This window comes from Microcebus murinus, chromosome 31 (assembly GCF_040939455.1).
Source record: "Microcebus murinus isolate Inina chromosome 31, M.murinus_Inina_mat1.0, whole genome shotgun sequence".
In the NCBI taxonomy this organism is placed as follows: Eukaryota; Metazoa; Chordata; class Mammalia; order Primates; family Cheirogaleidae; genus Microcebus; species Microcebus murinus.
In genome coordinates, this window is record NC_134134.1 from 3856837 (window position 1) to 3878717 (window position 21881).

General features: G+C 37.9%; 2 protein-coding genes across 2 annotated transcripts in view; one reads left to right on the forward strand and one right to left on the reverse strand.

The window, feature by feature from the left end:
• Nucleotides 1-21881, forward strand: part of LOC109729190 (KRAB domain-containing protein 5-like) — a 445983-nt gene that overhangs the window by 292472 nt on the left and 131630 nt on the right. The gene's annotated exons all lie outside the window — the stretch shown is intronic.
• The window catches only part of LOC142865668 (uncharacterized), a 284849-nt gene that overhangs the window by 178585 nt on the left and 84383 nt on the right, over nucleotides 1-21881 (reverse strand). Inside the window, 1 exon segment of the mRNA XM_075998850.1 lies at nucleotides 3160-3165. Coding sequence (XP_075854965.1) covers nucleotides 3160-3165 — 6 coding nt within the window.

Below are 21881 nucleotides of genomic sequence, written 5' to 3' on the forward strand. Positions count from 1 at the left end.
AATTACAGTAAACATTCTGAAGAACCAAATACAATAATATAGTTACACTAGACTAAGAGCTAGTTAGAACTAAATAGCAACATGTGTTTAAAGGCTACAGCTTATACCACTGCATGGATACCGAACATTTTCAGTATTGAATAATGTTCTCTTGGATGCCAAGCAGACGCCAGCCATGGGATCACACTGTACTGGCCTATACATAAGACAAACCCACAGGGCAGCCAAACAAGTATAGCCAAAGAACGATCTACACTCAGGAGTGTACATGGTAACAGAAGAGCAAAATCTACATTCATCCATTCAGGTCATAATTCCTACTGCACTGGAGAAAAGGCTGTAAACAAAACAGAGAAGACTCCAAGGCTTTGTAAGCTTTCATTCTGTTTGTAGTGATGGGCACAAATATATAATTTCAGGTAAATGTAACTGTGATGGAGAGGAGTAAAGCAGGAATAGTGGAAGGAGAGTTGATGGTGGGGTGGGGTGTGGGTGTTGTGCCCCTAGTGAGATCCATTTGAGCAGGGCCTGGATGAAGGTAGTGAGTGCACTGTGTGAGGATATGTGGGAAGAACCTGAGTGTGAGCTTGGTGAGTTTTGGCTCAAGTGGTGCGATCTGTGTGGAGAATAGAAAGAAAGGTGCAGATGTCAGTAGAGAACAGGGTCCTTATACTATTTCTCTCAAACTCCTAGAGTAAAATACTTTGGGGCATGCACCCCTAAAATTCATACATATACTCTTTATTTACTAGTACCAGTATATTAGCAAAGCATCATCACTACATTTAAGGATAAAAGTAAACATCTATACAAGTTCTAGTATTCTCTCTCTTTACCCCAATGTATCATTTGCCTAAGGGACATTAATTGAGTGATTGTGCTTCCTTATAAAGTCTTAAAGTTGTCAGAAGGGATTAATTAAATTGGTTGAATGGACCAAATTTTTGCCACTCAGCATATAGCAAAACTTCTTCACAGCCAAAAGCTCCTATAAGTAATGCAAACATTTCCATAAACAATCCATTGGGAAAGAAGGCATATGGCATACTTATAAATACCACTTTTGGGAAAATGAAGCTCCTCTACTTGGTATATAACTTTGAACGAGTTCTTTATGCTTACTGACTCTCAGTTTTCTCATTTGTAAAATGGGAATTAGACTTAATTTTTTTTTCCATAAATTTGTGGCTGGAGGCTCCTAAAGAAAACCAGGTAAGTTATAAGTAAAGAAAACACACTATATTTTATCTCTGTAGTCAGGCTTCTATGGACTGTAGTTAATTAGGCACAGGAGTTGGAGAAGGAGTTCAGGAATAAAAAAAAACACCACAATGTTTGTATAGGTAAAGTAGTAGAAAATGGCATGGTGTCATTAGGAATTCCATTTATTTGTAAATGGTGAGAGAGCATGGTCATGTGTAGGATCCTTCAGCAGTGGCTGCTGCATAGTAGATACTTAAACATTTATGAAAATAACACAGGCGGAATGATGAAGGAGAGTATGGAAGGAAACTATCAGGAATTAGAGTCCAATCCAAAGGAGCTTTATATACTGATTATGAAAGCTCAGAGACTGTGGAGGGCTCTGAAGAATTTTATGGAGGGATTGATGTGTTAAAACTGGCTGTTTAGCATCCCTCTAGCTAGTAGTGGTGTAGGGGATGGGTTGGAGGAGCCAACTTTCAGGGGAAAAGCATAGTTGGAAACCCATCAGACCAGTCAAGGTGGCAGTGACTAGGGCCCTGTTGAGGCTTTGGCATTGAGGAAGGAGAGAGGTAGATTCAGGCAATATTTGAAGTGAGATGAAGTGCAGAATGGTATTTCTTACTGAGGTAAGAACATAGGAGTCAGGTAAGAGAAATATTAAGGAATTGATGGGATTTAAGCCTACTTACCACTGTGATATGGAATGAGACACCCCTTCCAAATTTACTATTTTTGAAGTCTATGAAAGAGGTTGGGGTGTGCAAAAAGATGTCTTCTCTTTCACTATCACCTGCAACCCCCATCCTCACCCCTGACTCTTCCTTCCTGGGGTGCCCTCCCCACTCTTGCCCATGGGACCAATCACTATGTCTCTCACTTCTGGAGGGCATTTCTGTAATGATGAGTATAGACATTTTGGGTTAGTAGCTCCTTGTAGTACCTTTCCCAAAAGATTGAGGTCTTTTTAATTTTTTTTTTATTTCAGCATATTACAGGGGTAAAAATGTTTAGATTATGTATATGGCCTTTGCCCCACATGAGTCAGAGCTTCCATTATGTTCATCCCCCAGACGGTGAGCACTGCAAGCATTAGGTGTGTATATACCCAGCCCATCCTCCACCCTCTATGCCACCTGACACAAGATCAATTTACTTTTGATGAATATCTTAGATCACCTTCTCTCTCTGGTGTGCCATGGTGGCCTTGCCACTGCTGGATCCAGTCAAGGGCTCTCTCAGTACTCTCTGGCAGTTGGCCTGGTCCAGGGTCTTCTGCTGTCCTGAGACAAAAGCATTCCTGTGCTTCTCCTCTGCTGAAGTAGAGATCACTCAGGTCACCCATTTTCCTGTCTACACCCCTTCAACCATGTTCTCACCTCTCAGGATCTTCTTTCATGCCCCACCCTCTTCTTGCTCCACTCACATGCTCTGGCTTCTGAGGACCTTCCTTGTTACTAGAACTGCCCCTGAATGCTGCAAGGAAAGGGCTTGCTGTGTAGGGCAAACCCACAAGGTAATGGACATAATATTGCAACTCAGCTTGGATATCTATTTTCTAAAAAAATATTTTGAAAGAGGTCTAAAACCTCTCCCAATTTTAAGCACATACATAGAATCAAAACCCTCTATGAGTTATCTGAATAAAAGCAAAAATGAAAACAAAAATGGGGGTTCATGACTGAGAAAACATTCTGGCCAATGTGGCCAATATCACCAATGTGATAATATAGAAAGAATGACCCTGTCCTATTCTAAACCACTTGGTGACTATATAGGTAATTTACAATTTGAAATTGTGGTAAAATGCACCCAATATAATATTTGCCATCTTTTTTTTTTTTTAATTTTGGCATATTATGGGGGTACAGATTTTAAGGTTTCAATAAATGCCCATTTCCCCCCCTCCCCCCAAAAGTCTGAGTCTCCATCATGACCATCCCCCAGATGGTGCACATCTCACTCATTATGTATGTATATACCCGCCCCCCGCCCCCCTCCCACCTCCTCAATACCCTATTACTGTAGCACCTATGTGTCCACTTAGGTGCTACTCAGTTAATACCAGTTTGCTGGAGAATATATCTGGTGCTTGTTTTTCCATTCTTGGGATACTTCACTTAGTAGTATGGGTTCCAGCTCTAACCAGGAAAATATAAGATGTGCTATATCACCATTGTTTCTTAGAGCTGAATAGTACTCCATGGTATACATATACCACATTTTATTAATCCATTCTTGGATTGATGGGCACTTGGACTGTTTCCACAGCCTTGCAATTATGAATTGTGCTGCTATAAACATTCGAGTGCAGGTGTCTTTTTTGTAGAGTGTCACTGGATCATTTGGGTAGATGCCCAGCAATGGGATTGCTGGATCAAATGGTAGATTCACTTGTATCGCTTTAAGGTATCTCCATATTGCTTTCCACAGAGGTTGAACTAGTTTGCAGTCCCACCAGCAGTGTAGGAGTGTTCCTCTCTCTCCGCAACCACGCCAGCATTTATTGTTTGGAGATTTTTTGATAAAGGCCATTCTCACTGGGGTTAAGTGATATCTCATTGTGGTTTTGATTTGCATTTCCCTGATGATTAGAGATGTTGAGCATTTCTTCATATGTTTGTTGGCCATTCTTCTGTCTTCTTTAAAAAATTTCTGTTCAAGTCCTTTGCCCACTTTTTAATGGGGTTATTTGATGTTTTCTTCCTAATTTTCGTGAGTTCTAAGTATATTCTAGTTATCAGTCCCTTATCGGATGCATAGGATGCAAAAATTTTCTCCCATTCTGTAGGTTGTCTGTTTAATTTCATGACTATTTCTTTGGCTGTGCAGAAGCTTTGTAGTTTGATCATGTCCCATTTATTTATTTTTGTTGCTGCTGTGATTGCCTTTGGGGACTTCTTCATAAACTCTTTGCCCAGGCCGATGTCTAGGAGAGTGTTTCCAACTTTTTCCTCTAGGGTTCTAATAGTTTCATATCTTAGGTTTAAGTATGTTATCCAGCGTGAGTTGGTTTTTGTGAGAGGTGAAAGGTGTGGGTCCTGTTTTAGCCTTCTACAGGTGGCTATTTAGTTTTCCCAGCAACATTTATTGAAGAGAGATTCTTTTCCCCAGCGTATGTTTTTGTCTGCTTTGTCAAAGATGAGATGGCTATATGAGGATGGTTTTATATCAGGATTCTCACATCTGTTTCACTGGTCAATATTCCTGTTTTTGTGCCAATACCATATTGTTTTAATTACTACAGCTTTGTAGTATAGTTTGATATCTGGCATATTAATGCCTCCCATTTTGTTTTTGTTGCCTAGAATTGCTCTTGATATTTGGGGTCTTCTTTGGTTCCATACGAAGCGTAAAATTATTTTTTCTATATCTGTGAAGAATGCTGATGGGATTTTAATAGGTATTGCATTGAATCTGTAGATCAGTTTGGGTAGTATAGACATTTTGATGATATTGAGTCTGCCGATCCACGAGCATGGTATGGATTTCCATCTGTTTACATCCTCTGCTCTTTCCTTCCTCAGTGTTTCATAGTTCTCCCTGTAGAGGTCTTTTACCTCTTTGGTTAAATATATTCCTAGGTACTTGAATTTCTTTGTTGCTATTGTGAAGGGAATTGAGTCTTTGATTTGGTTCTCAATTAGATTGTTGTTGGCGTATATGAATGCCTCTGATTTCTGTGTATTGATTTTGTAACCTGAGACTTTACTAAATTCATTGATCAGTTCCAGGAGTTTCTTGGTTGAATCCTTGGGGTTTTCTAGATACAATATCATATCATCAGCAAACAGTGAAAGTTTGATCTCTTCTGCCCCTATTTGGATACCTTTGATTCCATTTTCCTGTCTGATTGCTGTAGCCAGGACTTCCAGCACTATGTTGAACAGAAGTGGAGATAGTGGGCAGCCTTGTCTGGTTCCAGTTCTAAGTGGGAATGATTTCAATCTTTCCCCATTCAGTATGATGTTGGCTATGGGTCTGTCATATATGGCTTGTATCATTTTTAGGTATGTCCCTTCTATGCCTATTTTCTTAAGTGTTCGTATCATGAAAGGGTGTTGAATTTTGTCAAAAGCTTTTTCTGCATCTATTGAAAGAATCATGTGGTCTTTGTTTTTGCTTCTGTTTATGTGGTGAATTGCATTTATAGATTGACGTATGTTGAACCATCCCTGCATCCCTGGGATGAAGCCCACTTGGTCGTGGTGGATTATTTTTTTGATAAGTGTCTGGATTCGGTTAGCTAAGATTTTGTTGAAAATTTTTGCATCTATATTCATTAGGGATATTGGTCTGTAGTTTTCTTTTTTTGTTGCATCCTTTCCTGGTTTTGGTATCAGAGTAATATTCGCTTCATAAAAGGTGTCGGGGAGGTTTCCGGTCTTCTCGATGTTGTGGAATAGTTTCTGCAAGATAGGTACTAGTTCTTCTTTGTAAGTATGGTAAAATTCAGGTGTGAAGCCATCTGGACCGGGACTTTTCTTTTTAGGGAGATTTTTAATTGCTGTTTCTATTTCAGCTGTTGAGATTGGTCTGTTCAGGGAATCTATTTCTTCCTGGTTGAGCCTAGGGAGGCTGTGTGTTTCTAGAAATTTGTCCATTTCCTCCAAATTTTCCAGTTTGTGTGCATAAAGATTTTTATAATATTCATAAATTGTATCTTGTATCTCTTTGGGATCAGTTGTGATATCTCCTTTTTTATTCCTGATGGAGCTTATTAGAGATTTCTCTTTTCTGCTTTTCGTTAGCTTAGCCAATGGTGTGTCAATTTTGTTTATTTTTTCAAAGAACCACCTTTTTGTTTTATTAATCTCCTGAATAGCTTTCCTGTTTTCAATTTCGTATAGTTCTGATTTGATCTTGTTGATTTCACTTCTTCTGCTGGGTTTGGGGTTGGTCTGTTCTTCTTTTTCCAGCTCTTTGAGTCGTTTCATTAGATTGTCTATTTGTGATCTTCTTGTCTTTTGGTTATAGGCATTTATGGAGATAAACTTTCCTCTCAGAACTGCTTTAGCTGTGTCCCAGAGGAGTTGATAACTTGTGTCTCCATTGTCATTTTCTTCATAGAAGTTTTTTATTTCCGTCTTGATTTCTTCATTTACGAAGCAATCATTTAGTAGGAGGTTGTTTAATTTCCACGTTTTTGTGTAGAAATGTGAGTTTCTGTTAGGGTTGATTTCTAGTTTTATTCCACTGTGATCTGAGAAGGTACATGGTATGATTTCTATTTTTTTAAATTTCTTGAGATTTTCTTTGTGTCCTAGGATATGGTCAATCTTAGAGAATGTCCCGTGAGCTGATGAGAAGAACGTATATTCAGTGGATTTTGGGTAGAATGTTCTGTAGATGTCTGTCAGACACAATTGTTCTAGAGTTTTGTTTAAGTCCATTATTTCTTTATTAATTTTCTGTTTGGAGGATCTGTCTCGTGCCGTCAGTGGGGTGTTGAAATCTCCAGTGATTATGGAGTTGCTATTAATCCATTTGCTTAGATCCAGTAAGGTTTGCTTTATGAATCTGGGTGCACCTAAGTTGGGTGCATATATATTTAAAATTGTTATCTCTTCTTGTTGGACTGTGCCCTTCACCATTATATAATGACCCTCTTTGTCTTTTACTACTTTTGTTGGTTTAAAAACTAAATCGTCTGAAATTAGAACTGCCACACCAGCCTTCTTTTGGCTTCTATTTGCTTGGAATATTGATCTCCACCCTTTTATTTTTAGTCTATATGCATCCTTGTAGGTTAGATGTGTTTCCTGAAGACAGCATATACTTGGCCTGTATTTTCTTATCCATTCAGCCAGCCTATGTCTCTTGAGTGGAGAGTTTAAGCCATTCACATTTATTGAGAGAACTGATAGGTAAGGTAGATTACTGATCATTCTGTTCGGTTTGATGTTGTTGCTATGATTTCTGTCTTGAGCCATTGTAATATCTGGGCTTTAATATCTTTGGGTTTTGGTTGTTTTTATATTCGTGGGTTATTATTATGATGTTCCGTGCATAACGCTGTTTTAAGTACTTCTTGTAGGGCTGGTCTTGTCTTGGTGAATTCTCTGAGCCTTTGCTTGTCTGAGAATGTTTTTATTTCTCCTTCATATACAAAGCTTAGTTTTGCAGGGAATAATATTCTAGGCTGGGCATTGTTTTGTTTCAAAAGAGTGAGAATGGGGCCCCAGTCTCTCCTTGCTTGTAAAGTCTCATTAGAGAAGTCTGATGTTATTCAAATTGGCTTTCCCTTGTATGTTACTTGCTTCTTTTGTCTTACAGCTCTTAGAAGGGCCTCTTTAGTTGATACTTTAGTTAGTCTGATGACTGCATGTCGTGACGTCTTCCTGTTTGCGTTGAATCTCCCAGGGGTCCTCTGAGCTTCTTGAACTTGTATATCAAGATTTTGAGCAAGGCCTGGGAAATTTTCCTCTATTATATCTACAAACAGCTTGTCCAACCCTTGAGTGTTGTCTTCTTCCCCTTCTGCTAACCCTATGACCCTCACATTAGGTTTCTTCACATAATCCCACAGCTCTTGTAGGCTTTGTTCTTTTCTCTTGTTTCTCTGCTCTATTTCTGTGACTGATTTATTTAATTGGAGGGTGTTATCTTCAAGCTCTGAAATTCTTTCTTCTGTTTCATCTACCCTGTTCTTGAGACTTTCCACTGTATTTTGTAGTTCCTTGAATTGATTCTTCATTTCTAGGAGTTCGGTTACACTTTCTTCAATGTGTCTATTTCTTTTCTCATATCCTGGAGACTTTTTGTGGTTTCTTGGTGTTGGTTATTGAGTTGTTGTTGCAGCTGGGTGAGTGTTCTTATGTTCCACATACGAAATTCCTCTTCTGTCATATTGGTTGCGTTATTTTGGTCGGTGTCCGTTTCTAGGGGGCTGGTGCTCCTCTTTGGGGGTGTGTTTTCCGTTTGGTTCTTCATATTTCCTGAGTTCTTTCGCTGATTTCTTCCCATGTCGATCAGTTGTTGTTTCTTTCCTTAGGTTATTGTTTGGGTATTCACACACCTTGTTTAGTTTCTGAGGCGTTAGGTGGTGCCTGTGGGTGAAATTGGACCACTCCCTGTATATTGAGTCAGTGGGTGCCGTGGAAAGGCTGTGCAAGATGCCGTCCCTGTCAGTAGGTGGCGTTTGCTTGGAGGAACAGGCTATGGTGTTGATTTTGAGTCCTGTTATCAGCTCTCATTCTGGGCGGAGCTGGGTTGGGTAAGCCTGCCCTCAGGCCGTTAGCAGGGGTCAAAGTTCTGTTCTCTGCTTCCAGGGAAAGATGTCTGGGCGGGGCTGGAATGGTCCTGCTCAGCCAGAAAGGCTGGGTGTGGGGGTGGGGCTGTCTGAGACCCGCAGTCTGCAGCAACCTCGCTTCTTTCCACCCACCCCAACTCCGCAGCTACTCCTGGGCCTCTGCCAGCAGGCCAGACCACAAGCCACCAGGCCTCCCCGGACTGTGATGCTGGCGGGGAGGTTCCCTGCACAGGAACGCCACCTGAGTTGGGCACACGGCCTCCTCCTGGGAGGAGGGTTGCCCTCTAGGTTGCTGATCCGCCCCTGGAGGCACACAGACCTCAGTAGGCTGTTCACGTATAACCCTTCTGTACCCCGGGCAATGCTAGCCCTGGGTGCAGGGGATCTGGTCTGCAGGTCCGACCTCTGGGTCCCAGAGTTCAAACTGTATTCCCACCAGGGAGAGGATTTCTGGTCCTAATTCACCCACAGGGAGCCCAAGCTGGGTCTATGTCTCTCAGCCTCTGAGTCGGCACTGTTTTCCTGGGATCACGGTGCCAGCAGCACCTGGGAGGGCGGGCGGGGTCCCAAGCGGGAAGGTCCCGTTCCCTGGAGGTGCCTCCGGCTGGTGGCTGTATTGTCTCTTTGGGCAGCCACGGGTAGGGTCGGCGGAGGGGGGGAGGAGGCAATATGGCGCCTGCTGCGCGGCTCGGGTCCGTGCACACGGAGGTGCCCGGAGGAAGTTGGGAACCTGGTGCCACGTCTGCTACAGGCTCACCGTTTGCAGGCGGCGCAGTCTCTGGGCTGGTGTCCGCAGGTCTCTCCACCCGCTGGGGAGCCCACCAGCAGTCCCGAATGCAGGGGAGGGGAAACTGCAAATCCACCTACCCTTGCCGCTGGTCTCCGGGCTGCTCCGGTGGTCTCAGCCTCCAGTTCTCCTCTGCAGCCTCCTCCCGTGGAGTCTCCCGGGGTCTCAGGTACCCCTCCTTCCGGCCCTTGTCCGCTGTATGCTCGTCTTCTTGCTTCTTTCCTCTAGTTTCTGCTAGAATCTGTCTTTTCTGCAGAGACCCTCTGTCTGGCAGTGTTATTCTTCCGCCATCTTGCTCCGAAGATCAGTTTTTTTGTTTTTTTTTAGAGAGCTCTTAATCTAAACAATTATCTTGCTGGTACCTATGGGAAGATCAAACTCCAATCCCAGGAAGGCTTTAAGAACTGGTGATTTCTAAAGGTGGCTTCACGAGAGTAGCCCCTAGTAACCGCAGCCTCCTCCCCCTCACCTAACGGTCACAAGATGGCCCCAGGTTCAATATTTGCCATCTTACGCATTGTTAGGTATACAGTACAGTAGTGTTAAGTATATTCACACTATGTGAAAGAAATTTGCATAACTTTTTTACACCCAGTAAACATAGCTCCATTTTTCCATTTGTTCAGTCCCTGGCACCACCATTTTAATTTTTGTTTCTATGAATTTGATTTTTCTAGATACTTTGTATAATATAGGTATTTTTTAAAGACAAAAACAAAAGTATCTCCAGCAGAGAGAATAAAGACACCCCTGGTTTAGTAAGTACCTAAACACTGAGATTAAGGTCTGTGATGTTCCCCCCTGTATATTTTATTCATTCACTCATTCTTTCACTGAGGAAGGAATATATTCTACAATGTGTCTAGGACTGAAAAACACAGTGTTGAACATATGAGTTCTGTAGACATTTCTGCAATTTTCAGAGTCCAGCAAGCTATATCATCTACTAATATATATATATATATATATATATATATATATATATATATATATATAACGGATATATATAACTGATTATATATATAACTGATATATATCAGTAGATATATATCAGTAGATGGTATTAACAGGCCATTGTCACAAGATGGTTTTTGTTCTCTAAAATTACCTTTTGTGCCAACAGTCTCAGCCAAAAGTTACATTTTAAATGTCTGACCAGACCTTCTGGAAATTTCTTAAAAGTTTTTTCAGCCACCAGGTGCTCCACTTGCTACATAAGGTGCCATAGGTGTGTGGTGGTGGGGAGCTGGTGCTGGGCTGCCTGGCTGAGCACAGCCACCACCTTGGTGGCTCAGCAGCCATGGCAGCGGTGGCACCATGCTGCTTAATTTTGCTGGGCATAATGCCTTTGGCATTTAGATTTAACATTATTAAAAGCCAATATATGTAAAATACTATTCCTTAAATTAGGAGGACTAACCATTTCTTGCACCGTATCTTTCTTGCAATCTAGCAATAAAATCTACATGAGTTTCATTAACATTTTGTTTAGCATTTATATAGGAAGCTACAGTCTAAGAGAAGGTATCTTTTTCCATACTTTAATACAGCACTGTTGAATTTGAGAAATAGCCTGATCATCACATTTTAGTTGAACATTAATATCAAACCAATTTTCTTCACCCATAATTTGAGCCAGAAATTTTTACTGGTGGGTCTGTAAGCTCATTTAGCTAGGGTCTCTGACCCATCTTATCCCTGCACCAAGTGGTGAATTGTAAACATTTAATCAGAGATATAACTGTTCACACAGGAGATTTCCAATCCCAAGGAATTAACATTTCTAATTGAGCCAATTTTTTAAGTGAGCTCTTGGTGTCAAGAGAGTTTGTGCTGGCTGTGCCCAGTGGCTCACCCCTGTAACCCTAGCACTCTGGAAGGCAAAGGAAGGAGGTTCACTCAAGGTCAGGAGTTTGAAACCAGCCTGAACAAGAAGATGACCATATCTCTACTAAAAAATAGAAAGTAATTAATTGTCCAAATAAAAATATATAGCGAAATCAGCAGGGCATTGTGGCATATGCTTGTAGTCCCAGCTACTAGAGAGGCTGATGCAGAAGGATTGCTTGAGCTCAGAAATTTAAAGTTGCTGTGAGCTAGGCTGATGCCATGGCACTCTAGCCTTGGCAACAGAGTGAGAGTGCTGCATTTGTCATTCCATTTGTCACTCATAAACAAGGGAACTCTGATATTTACCAAGAGATTCATAATCCAGACAGAGCATGAAAGGGGTTTTAATGCTTTTATTTGAAGCTAAAGACACCTGGACTTCCTGGTGCTGATGATTATGTTATGGAAGACACTGAAGAGGTATGTGGTGCTCACTGTTTCACCTCTGGCCACTGTGAGCATACAAAAAAGGATTGGATCAAAAATCACTAATGAAATTTTCAATCAAAAAGTGGCCATGAATCCTGAGATTCCTCTAGAGAGAATGACCAAATTGTTGGCCAAAGGTAGATGACTAAAAATGAGAACTGTGTATTGCACCATGCACATACTAAAATAAAGGAAGATAAAGTTATGTAAAACAAATTCTCTAAAATTGAAATATCAGATAAGAAAGGTTATTCCAAATATTTTCAATCCAGAGAAATCATTCTATTATATTCTAACACTGAAAATACACACTCATAAGTAGATTCTAGATGGATGCATGTTATAATATAAGTAATTCATAGAAAATTAAATTCAATGCTCTTTATTTACCTAAACTCCCTATTAAGAGATTGCCAAATTCTCATATTTCTTTATATAGTACTTACCATATGCATCACCCACTTATTAAAGCTTCACTTATTGTAATTATTTTCATATTATGACGTTATATGTTAGGATCTAGTAACAGTTTGCTTTTACTAAGCAAACAATGAGTTCTTGATTTAATCCTCTGACCTTCAGAATTGTTTATCTTTCATAGGACTTTAAGGCTCTTACATTAACCTTAGGACAATGAATTTCTCTAATCTTAATTAAATAATCAGAATGCTATATGTATAGCCTGTAAATGGTCTCAAGCTTTCTAGTTAAAATGTTATTTTCCTCCAAATTATAAATACTCAACAATTCTCATCAAAACTTCTTAAAAACTTTGTGAACTGGCTGGGGGTGAGTACAACAGTGAGAATATCGTAGACCAAACACAGACAAAAAGAACAATGGCTAGATACAGTTGTAGAGGGAATGAAGATAAAAAATGGCAAAAAACTAGAGATAATTATGAAATGAAAGAAGCAGAATTTCCACTTATAAATTCCGAGTGTTGGTTGTTCTGTTTGTCCCTTTGTTCCACATGCAAAATCAATGACTTTTTTTTACCCTGGACATTTTCAATCTCTTCTCTGGAGCCACATGCTCACTCCCACAGACATATTGTCTGCTAATTATGAAGCATCTATTACATATCTAACACTGTCCTGTACTTTTTAATCCTATTTAAATATAAAATCAATTCCATAATTTATAAGTCCTTCTGAGTATTTACCTGAACAAAGTCGCCTGATAAAGTCAATAAATCAATTAGTTCGATGACCAAAAGTAAAAGAAACAGTAGCCAAAAAGTGCTTTCAATATGCTTCCCAAATTAGAATGAAAAGGTAGAATGTACTAAGTAAAATGATATTACTACACTGTGGAATTATTCATACCTTCAGGTAATTTTATGAGCACCAGTAAGTTTTATAACAATCTTTGCTGTAATTGCAGATCAAATCACATAACCAATACTTAATCAACTTTGAAATAATAAAAAAACATAGTAGGCCTAGCATGAGTAATAAGCATGTAAGAACAGGGGGTTGGCATGGGCAGGTTCCCATTCAGAAGCTTAAGGGTTTTAAACAATTAATTCAATATAAAGCAAACAAAACATTTCCTTTCAGAATCTTTGAAGTTTCTAGTTTGCTAGTAAATTCTCAACACTTTTGAAATTATCCATTTTGTCTAATATTTCTTCTTTTCTGTTCAAAATAAGTATATATCCACATTCAAACAAACATAATTACTTACTCTGTAAATACAGTGCAACTATAGATCAACTTAACCATGATGTATTTGTATATTTGATTCAATATAAATAAAATATATGCTTATTTCTGTTTTACTGGCCAAGCAAGTTGCATGTTGAAAGAAAACTGTAGGATAAAATGTAACAACTATTCATTCCATGTTCAGTAATGTATGGCTTTTTATTAAGTGCAAAATCTTTATTATAAGCATTACAGCAACAATATAATTATAAATATAATAAAAAAAGCTTTGGGAACAATATTCTTCAAAGTAGAGCAACTAATAAAAAGGATCACAAATGATGTCTTTGTACTGTGTAACCCAACAGTACATTTTTGTAATCCATTACCTCCAACATTGAGTAACATGGGATAGATTAATGTTGGTGCAAAATAACACTTCATTCTATCTACAACATGTTTGACATATTAAAAATATTTTTAATTTAATGAAACAAATTAAGTTCACATGCAATCTAAAAACATTGCAAATTTCATTCTATTTTATTATAGGAATGTGCTATATTAAAACAAGTTATTTTTCATATTGTAATTTTTTCATTCTGATTATAATGAGGAGAATATTAGTCTGTATACCTACATCATACATCACTTAAAATACTGTTTGTTATAAGAAAACTCCATAGTACCTCTCAATTTAGTAAATCTTACATTTCAGTGTTTTTAATTTTCCATAGAAAAGTACATGAATAATGCCTACTTACTAGAGAAAGACCTCTAATAAATGTGATGTAGCTATCATTAACCACACACATTCACATGCACGCTAAGAATGAAAGCATACCATCTAGTGTATTTAAAGTTGAATAATATCAGTATTTACTTGTCACAAATAGCAAAACAAAATCACTTTTTTTCACTATATTACAATTTCACCCCACACTGACAAGAAAGTATATTTTACATGTAATTATAACTCTCAGAAAATCTCTCTCGTTTTAAAGCTAACATAAAAATAAATCAACTAACTATTTTAACTGGGTAGTTCTTTATAATGAACAACCTTGTTTAAAGAAATGTGTGAATGTGTTAGTGCATTAGTGTATTGCACTGCGAGTCATCGGATATATGTTTATACTTGATTCTTGATTAATTACATTCTGAAATTTATTAAAGTAGTTTTAAGTATCAATTGTTTTTGTGTTCTCTAAGGTATATCTTTTGCATAAATATTTTTTCACATTCATTATATTTGTAAGGTTTCTATTCTTAAATATTTTTCTGATGTTGAGCAATATTTGAGAATATATTGGAGCATTTCTTTCAGTGTAAGTTCTCCCATATCCGGTAAGATCTGTTATAACTAAAGGTATTGTCAGCAGTCTACATCATTATATTTAAGTTTCAGTACTGTTGTGCATTTTAAGGCAAATACATTGGTAAAGCACTTACATACTCATTACATTTATCTAACTTTTATCTAGTATGATTTCCTTGATGTTGAATAAGATGTGAACAAATATTAAAGACTTTGCCACAAATCTCACATTCGTAAAATTTTTCAGTGATAGGAATTCTTTTATGTAGATTAAGGTGTGAGCACTGGGAAAATGCTTTGCCACATTCTTCACATTTGTATGGTTTCTCTGGTCTATGGATTCATTTTTGTAGAGTGAGGCCTTTTAGCTGGATAAAGGCTTTGCCAGATTCTATACTTTTCTAGGGTTTCTCTCCAGTATGAATTCTTTTATGTTGAGTAAGGGTGGAGGACTGGGTAAAGGCTTTGCCACATTCTTCACATTTGTAGGGTTTCTCTCCAGTATGAATCCTTTTATGTCGAGTAAGGTTTGTGCACCGGGTAAAGGCTTTGACACATTCCTCACATTTGTAGGGTTTCTCTCCAGTGTGGATTCTTTTATGTCGAGTAAGGATTGAGGAATGGTTAAAGGCTTTGCCACATTCTTCACATTTGTAGGGTTTCTCTCCTGTATGAATTCTTTTATGTAGAGTAAGTTTTGTACACTGGCTGAAGGCTTTACCACATTCTTCACATTTGTAGGGTTTCTCTCCATTATGCATTCTTTTATGTTGAGTAAGGTGTGTGCACCCTGTAAAGGTTTTGCCACATTCCTCACATTTGTAGGGTTTCTCTCCAGTATGTATTCTTTTATGTTGAATAAGGATTGAGGACTGGGAAAAGGCTTTGCCACATTCTTCACATTTGTAGGGTTTCTCTCCATTATGGATTCTTTTATGTCGAGTAAGGTGTGTGCACCGTGTAAAGGTTTTGCCACATTCTTCACATTTGTAGGGTTTCTCTCCAGTATGTATTCTTTTATGTTGAATAAGGATTGAGGATTGGGAAAAGGCTTTGCCACATTCTTCACATTTGTAGGGTTTCTCTCCATTATGGATTCTTTTATGTTGAGTAAGGTGTGTGCACCGTGTAAAGGTTTTGCCACATTCTTCACATTTGTAGGGTTTCTCTCCACTATGGATTCTTTTATGTTGAGTAAGGTATGTGCACTGGTTAAAGGCTTTGCCACATTCTTCACATTTGTAGGGTTTCTCTCCACTATGGATTCTTTTATGTCGAGTAAGGTGTGTGCACTGGGTAAAGGCTTTGCCACATTCTTCACATTTGTAGACTTTTAAAATGGCTAATGTCCAAAACAACAGACATAATAAGTGAGGAGAAGGGTGTCCAGGAAATATATCCCTGTAGACTGTTATTGATTATAAATGGATAGTGTCATCATACAGATTTGTTAAAAAATGTAAATAATACAACTGCCTCGTCATTCACCAATTCTACCTATGAGTATACTCATGTAAAATCAGTATCTGAAGAAGATTCTGCACCCCCATATATATTCCAGCATTATGCACATTAGCCAAGAAAATGGAAACAAACTAAATGCCTGCTTTGATGAATAGAATAAAAAATGACTGTACAAACACATACCATATAATATTACTAAGCCATGAAAATGATAAATATCCTGCCATTTCAACAACATGGATGGACATAGGAGGCATTATGCTAAGTAAAATCAGCCATTCCCAGAAAGATAAATACTGCTATGGATAATTATTTTTAAAAAGTTGAATTTACAAAAGTAAAGAGTACAACAGTGGTTTCCAGGGTGTAGAGGAAGGAAAAATGAGGAGATTTTAAGGGTAAAATATTTTAGTTATAAGATGAATAGATCTTAGAGATCTATTGTATGGCAACATGATTAGAGTTATTAATAATGTTTTATATGCTTAAAATTTTTAAGACCATAGAACTCACTATTAATAAATGTTCTCACTATAATTAAATGATAAATATGTGAGATGATGGATATGTTTATTACCTTAATTATATTGTTTTACCATTCATACACACATCAGATCACTACAGTGTGTACAATAAATTTATGCAGTTATACAAATATTATTTGTGGAGACTTCCACCCATTAAACACCCCACACACAGAAATATATGCACACACACACATATGAGTGACACATTTCTGATGCTACTAAATAGGAGGAAATTATGGAACATAAGTTATCAAAGTATTATGTATCAATTGGGAGTATAAATATATTCAGTTATTTGAAGCACTGAATGAGACAGTGTATTTAAGAATTATATAAGGTGAACAGAGAAAATAAACTATATTATAGTTTGGGTATTTGGGTATAATAAAGTTGAAATTTTACTCTCATTTTATACTAGAAAAAGATTATTTTAAGTCAAATAACATTAGATATTTTTACATTTAGGAAGAGGATATGCATTTGTACAAAATTAGTGAATCTGACTTTCTGTAGGATTGCCTCTGAAAACGTAGAATTGGAAATCATGATGCAGAAAATATAAATATCTTTCCCTAGTGTTTCTTGCATTCCAGAAACAAATCCCAACATCTTCACTATTCCCCTTTACACATTTCAGAAATGAGGCATCAAAAGGAACTTAAAACATGGACCTGGTCATGGAGGATCACCCTTATAATCCCAGCACTTTGGGAGACCAAGCAAGAAGGAAGCCAGGATCTTGATACCAGCCCTAGCAACATGAGGAGACTCCATTTTTATAAGAAAATAATAATAACAAAATGGTAGCTCATGCCCATAGATCTAGTTACTTGGAAGACAGAGGTTGTAGGATCTCTGGAGCCCATAGGTTTGAGGTTGCAGTGAGCTATGATCAGCCACTGTACTCCAGAAAGAGCAGGAGAGCGAAAGGCTATCAAAAGATGGTTTAATGTCATGGTCTTCCAAATATGCACAGATAGTCCCATAACTCCTAACCAATAGACATGCTAATAGATAATGTATTCCCTTATAAGCCATGAAAAGAAGTTTGGCTCTCACTGAATTCTAAGGAAGATCACTGCATGGGTAGAGTTCTTAGAGAGTTTAATAGCGTGGGACAGAAGATGTCCTTCTAAAAATCATTTCCAAAGAACAGAATATTCAAACCCACTTTTTAATATCTGCCTTCCTCCTTGAGTTTTGGCTCTCTAACATTTGTTAATCTGCTTCACTGAATCTCACCTACCTGGATATTCAGCTGTTGTTTCCTCTTTCTTCATAATCCAGGGTTCTATCCTTCGCTCCAGGCATGTGATCAGCTCTGGCTTTGACTCGGCAAGACCTGTTTCATTAGGGAAATTTCACATGACTCTTGCTGAAGACTTTCCTATTACTAATGCAGTACTATCCTTAGTAGAGAGAACATTAGTGAAGATTCTAGAAAATTCCTTTGCGACATATTGCTTTCTCCCAGACCCTGTAGAATGATAAAAATTGTTCTAATTTATGACTTGAGCACCAATTCCCACTAGCACCAAATAAATAAGAGTTGGAAATTCTATTCCAAGGTGCAGACAACAATTTTATACCCTGATTTCTAGATTAACCACTAATCTAGTGTGAAATCCCAACAAAAGGAAAGATTCAAGATAACATGAGACATCTAATGATTTTATTTTATGCACCAAAATCTTCAAATTTTCTTTAAAAGCATGGATATGAAATTCATTCACGTTGCTTTCCACAGAGGTTGAACTAGTTTGCAGTCCCACCAGCAGTGTAGGAGTGTTCTTCTGTCTCTGCATCCACGCCAACATTTGCTGTTTGGGGACTTTTTGATTACATTGAGAACTTTTAAATAAGTAAATATATATACACATGCATACGTACATACATATGTTGAGAATGTAGAGAAATTGAAATGCTGCCATGTTATTCTGAACCTTGGATTCTAATATTATACCAAATAGACATAGAACAGATCAGAAAAAATACAGAAATAATAAAATGGTTTGCATTTCCCTGATGACCAGAGATGTTGAACATACTGCAATGAGACATCACTTATCTCCAATAAGAATGACCTTCCAGTAAAATGTCCCCTAACAATAAATATTGGCATGGATTTGGAGATAGGAACACTCCTACACTGCTAGTGGGACGGCAAACTGATTCAGCCTCTGTGGAAAGCAATATGGAGAAACCTCAAAGAGATACAAGTAGATCTACCATTTGATCCAGCAATTCAATTACTGAGCATCTACCCAAAAGATCAAAAGTCATTTTATGAAAAGACACCTGCACTCGAATGTTTATAGCAGCACAATTCACAATTGTGAAGCTATGGAAACAACCCAAGTGCCCATCAATTCATGAATGGATTAATAAAATGAGGTATATGTATACCATGGAATACTACTCAGTTTTAAGAAACAATGATGATATAGCACCTCTCGTATATTCCTGGATACAGCTGGAACCCATTCTACTAAATGAAGTATCTCAAGAATGGAAAAACCAGCACCACATGTACTCACCAGCAAATTGGTATTAATGGATCAACACTTATGTGGACATATAGGAGTAACATTTATCTGGTGTTGGGAGGGTGGGAGGAGGGGATAGGTATATACAACGACAATGTGTAAGATGTGCAACGTTTGGGGATTGGACATGTTTGAAGCTCTTATTTGAGGGAGGAGGGGGGCATGGGCAATATAAGTGACCTTAACACTTGTATCCTCATAAAATGCTAAAATATAAATTAATAAAATAAAATAAAATTTATTCATGTAAAGTAGAAACTTTTAAGAAACTATTAATAAAAAAGAATGGCCTTAATGTGGAATAGAAATTCTGTATATAAGTTATCCTCACCAAGGGAGACCAGGTTTCCATAGTTCTCTAACATCACATCCCTATACAAATTCCGCTGAGCATTGTCAAGGCATGCCCACTCCTCTGGAGAGAATTCTACAGCCACATCCTGAAATGTCACCATCTCCTGTAAAAAGACACATATTTCCCAAGTGGCCATAGAGAGAGTTATTCACTTGACTACAAGGAAAATGAGTTGTGAGAACTGTTTCTGACACATGAAGTACTGGAATTATCCAATAAGATATTCTCTAGCACATTGATATTCTTGAACGTATTCTCTTATCCGCTGGAATGAAGATCAAAAAAGATGTATGAATCTGTGTGCATATGATTCTTCTATGGATGATAAAGTATTTAATACAAAATTAAGGCCCCTACTACAGTAATATAAATTTTGGGGTGTTATATTTATATCACATCAATAAATTGTGCATATTTCTCACATACAGGATCATAGAGAGTTAGAAGGTATCACATAATTTTTAGAAGTACAGTAAAGAACTGGAGATTTTGTTAAAATACAGCTTCTGATTCAGGGGATCTGGGGTGGGGTCTGAATCTCTGCATTTCACATAATATAACTACTGACAACAATGCTTCTTGCCTAAGGAGAGTATTTTGTCAATATCCAGTAAGTGGTAGACTTTGAATATATCTCAGTTCATCTAAACAGAACACAGATAATATCCCTCAGTTTTCAAAGCAAGCTATAAGAAGAAATTAGAGCTTCTAGATTAAATGTGATGGCTTATGGACATCAGAAAGTAAATCTCCACAAGACCCTTAATGATAAACAAAAAAACAATTAACTTTATATTGGATGAATCTGTCAGAAAGCATGTTAAGCAAGTGAATGAAATTAGCATAACTTTAGCAGAATGAATTGGTGTTAGGCATTGTTGGGAGGAGGATAGAAGAGGAGGATACAAAATCACTGCTGGGATGGTAGTGGCCAACAATATGTAACCATGAAGAATCATCAGATTTATGCAAATTTCAGATACAGATACTTCCCATGTTTTATCTTTAATAATGTATGTAAATACTTTAGCATCATACGGAACAAGTCTTTTATTTTATAGTTTTTCCAAAATTTTCTGGTTATCCTAGGCAATCAATGCTATCTTCTTTCTGAACTTTCCTAATAATATATTATGCAGAGATGATGAAGTATCTAGATCAAACTTTAGAGTACCTGTTTCCCTTCCTCACTCAAATCCAAAGACTCTATCCTATCCCCAATGGGAATCTCAAACATTCATACTATTCTATCTTGACCTCTCACAATGGGAACATTTTTAATATTATATGCCATATATTTCTTAGAAAACATGGTTATTGTAGTAAGAAGCTTGTGTGAGAGAATGTACAGTAGGCTTTTTTATATAGGAAGGAAGGATTTCCCAGAAAACGTTGACTACCATAAGAAGAAATAAAAATATGTAGTTACAAAACTTATTAGCCATACACATCAGAAGTAAAGAAGTAAAGGTTTACAGGTTCAAAAAATTGACATTCTATATGACTATCTGGAAGAAATAGTGGACACAATGCCAAATCTGGGCCACACTTACCAGATAACCAGCCATTTCTTCTTCTTCTTCTCCTACTCTGAAATTTCTTTTCATGTGAGATTGTGTGGAACAATTAGAATTAAATCTTGAGACTTTCCTTAATGGAGTCAGCACAATTTCTTCCCTTGTTTCCATCACACTCACAAGCAGGAGGAACATACAATGTAGAAGGGCTACACTCACTTATTCTTGCTCACAGTAAAGAATCAGCTATGATCAGCTCATTCAGGGAGACCAAAATGTGAATTTCTCCTGTCCTTTCTTCTGGTTACCTTCTCCTGCTACAGGTGCCAGGAGTTTCTGCTACAGGAATGAGTATCTGGACCACACTGATCTGCCTCTACCAAAACCCAGAGAGCAGAGCCTGTGACTTCATTCGGGAACAAAGGTTAAACTCAATTCTCATGAATATATACAGGATTCCTAATGCTTGACCCTGGTATCAAATTAGAATTATTTGGGGGCACAATTAAAACCACATGGATGTTTTCACCCAGCCCAACAGGCAGGTGATGGTATTTCTTCAATCTACCCATGTTATCCTGATTGAAAGCCTGGGCTGAGAGGTAATTACCTTAAAATTGTCTCTGAAACATCAATGTGAATGTAAATCATGTGGTACTGTGGGCCTCACTCTAAGAAATGTGGTCTGCTGGTGTGGAAGGGGTACATTCATTGGGTTCTTTGTCAGGTCCCCTTTATGCTGATGTTGCTCAACCTAGATCCATTATTAGTAGCTCTCAGGTAGAGACAGCAAGCACAGCATACATACTGCCTGAAAACCAGCCATTTCTTCTTCCTCTTCTCCTACTCTGAAATTTCTTTTCAGGTGATATTGTGTTGAACAATGAGAACTGAATCTTGAGACTGCTCTTAAAGGACTCAGAACAATTTCTTCCCTTGTTTCC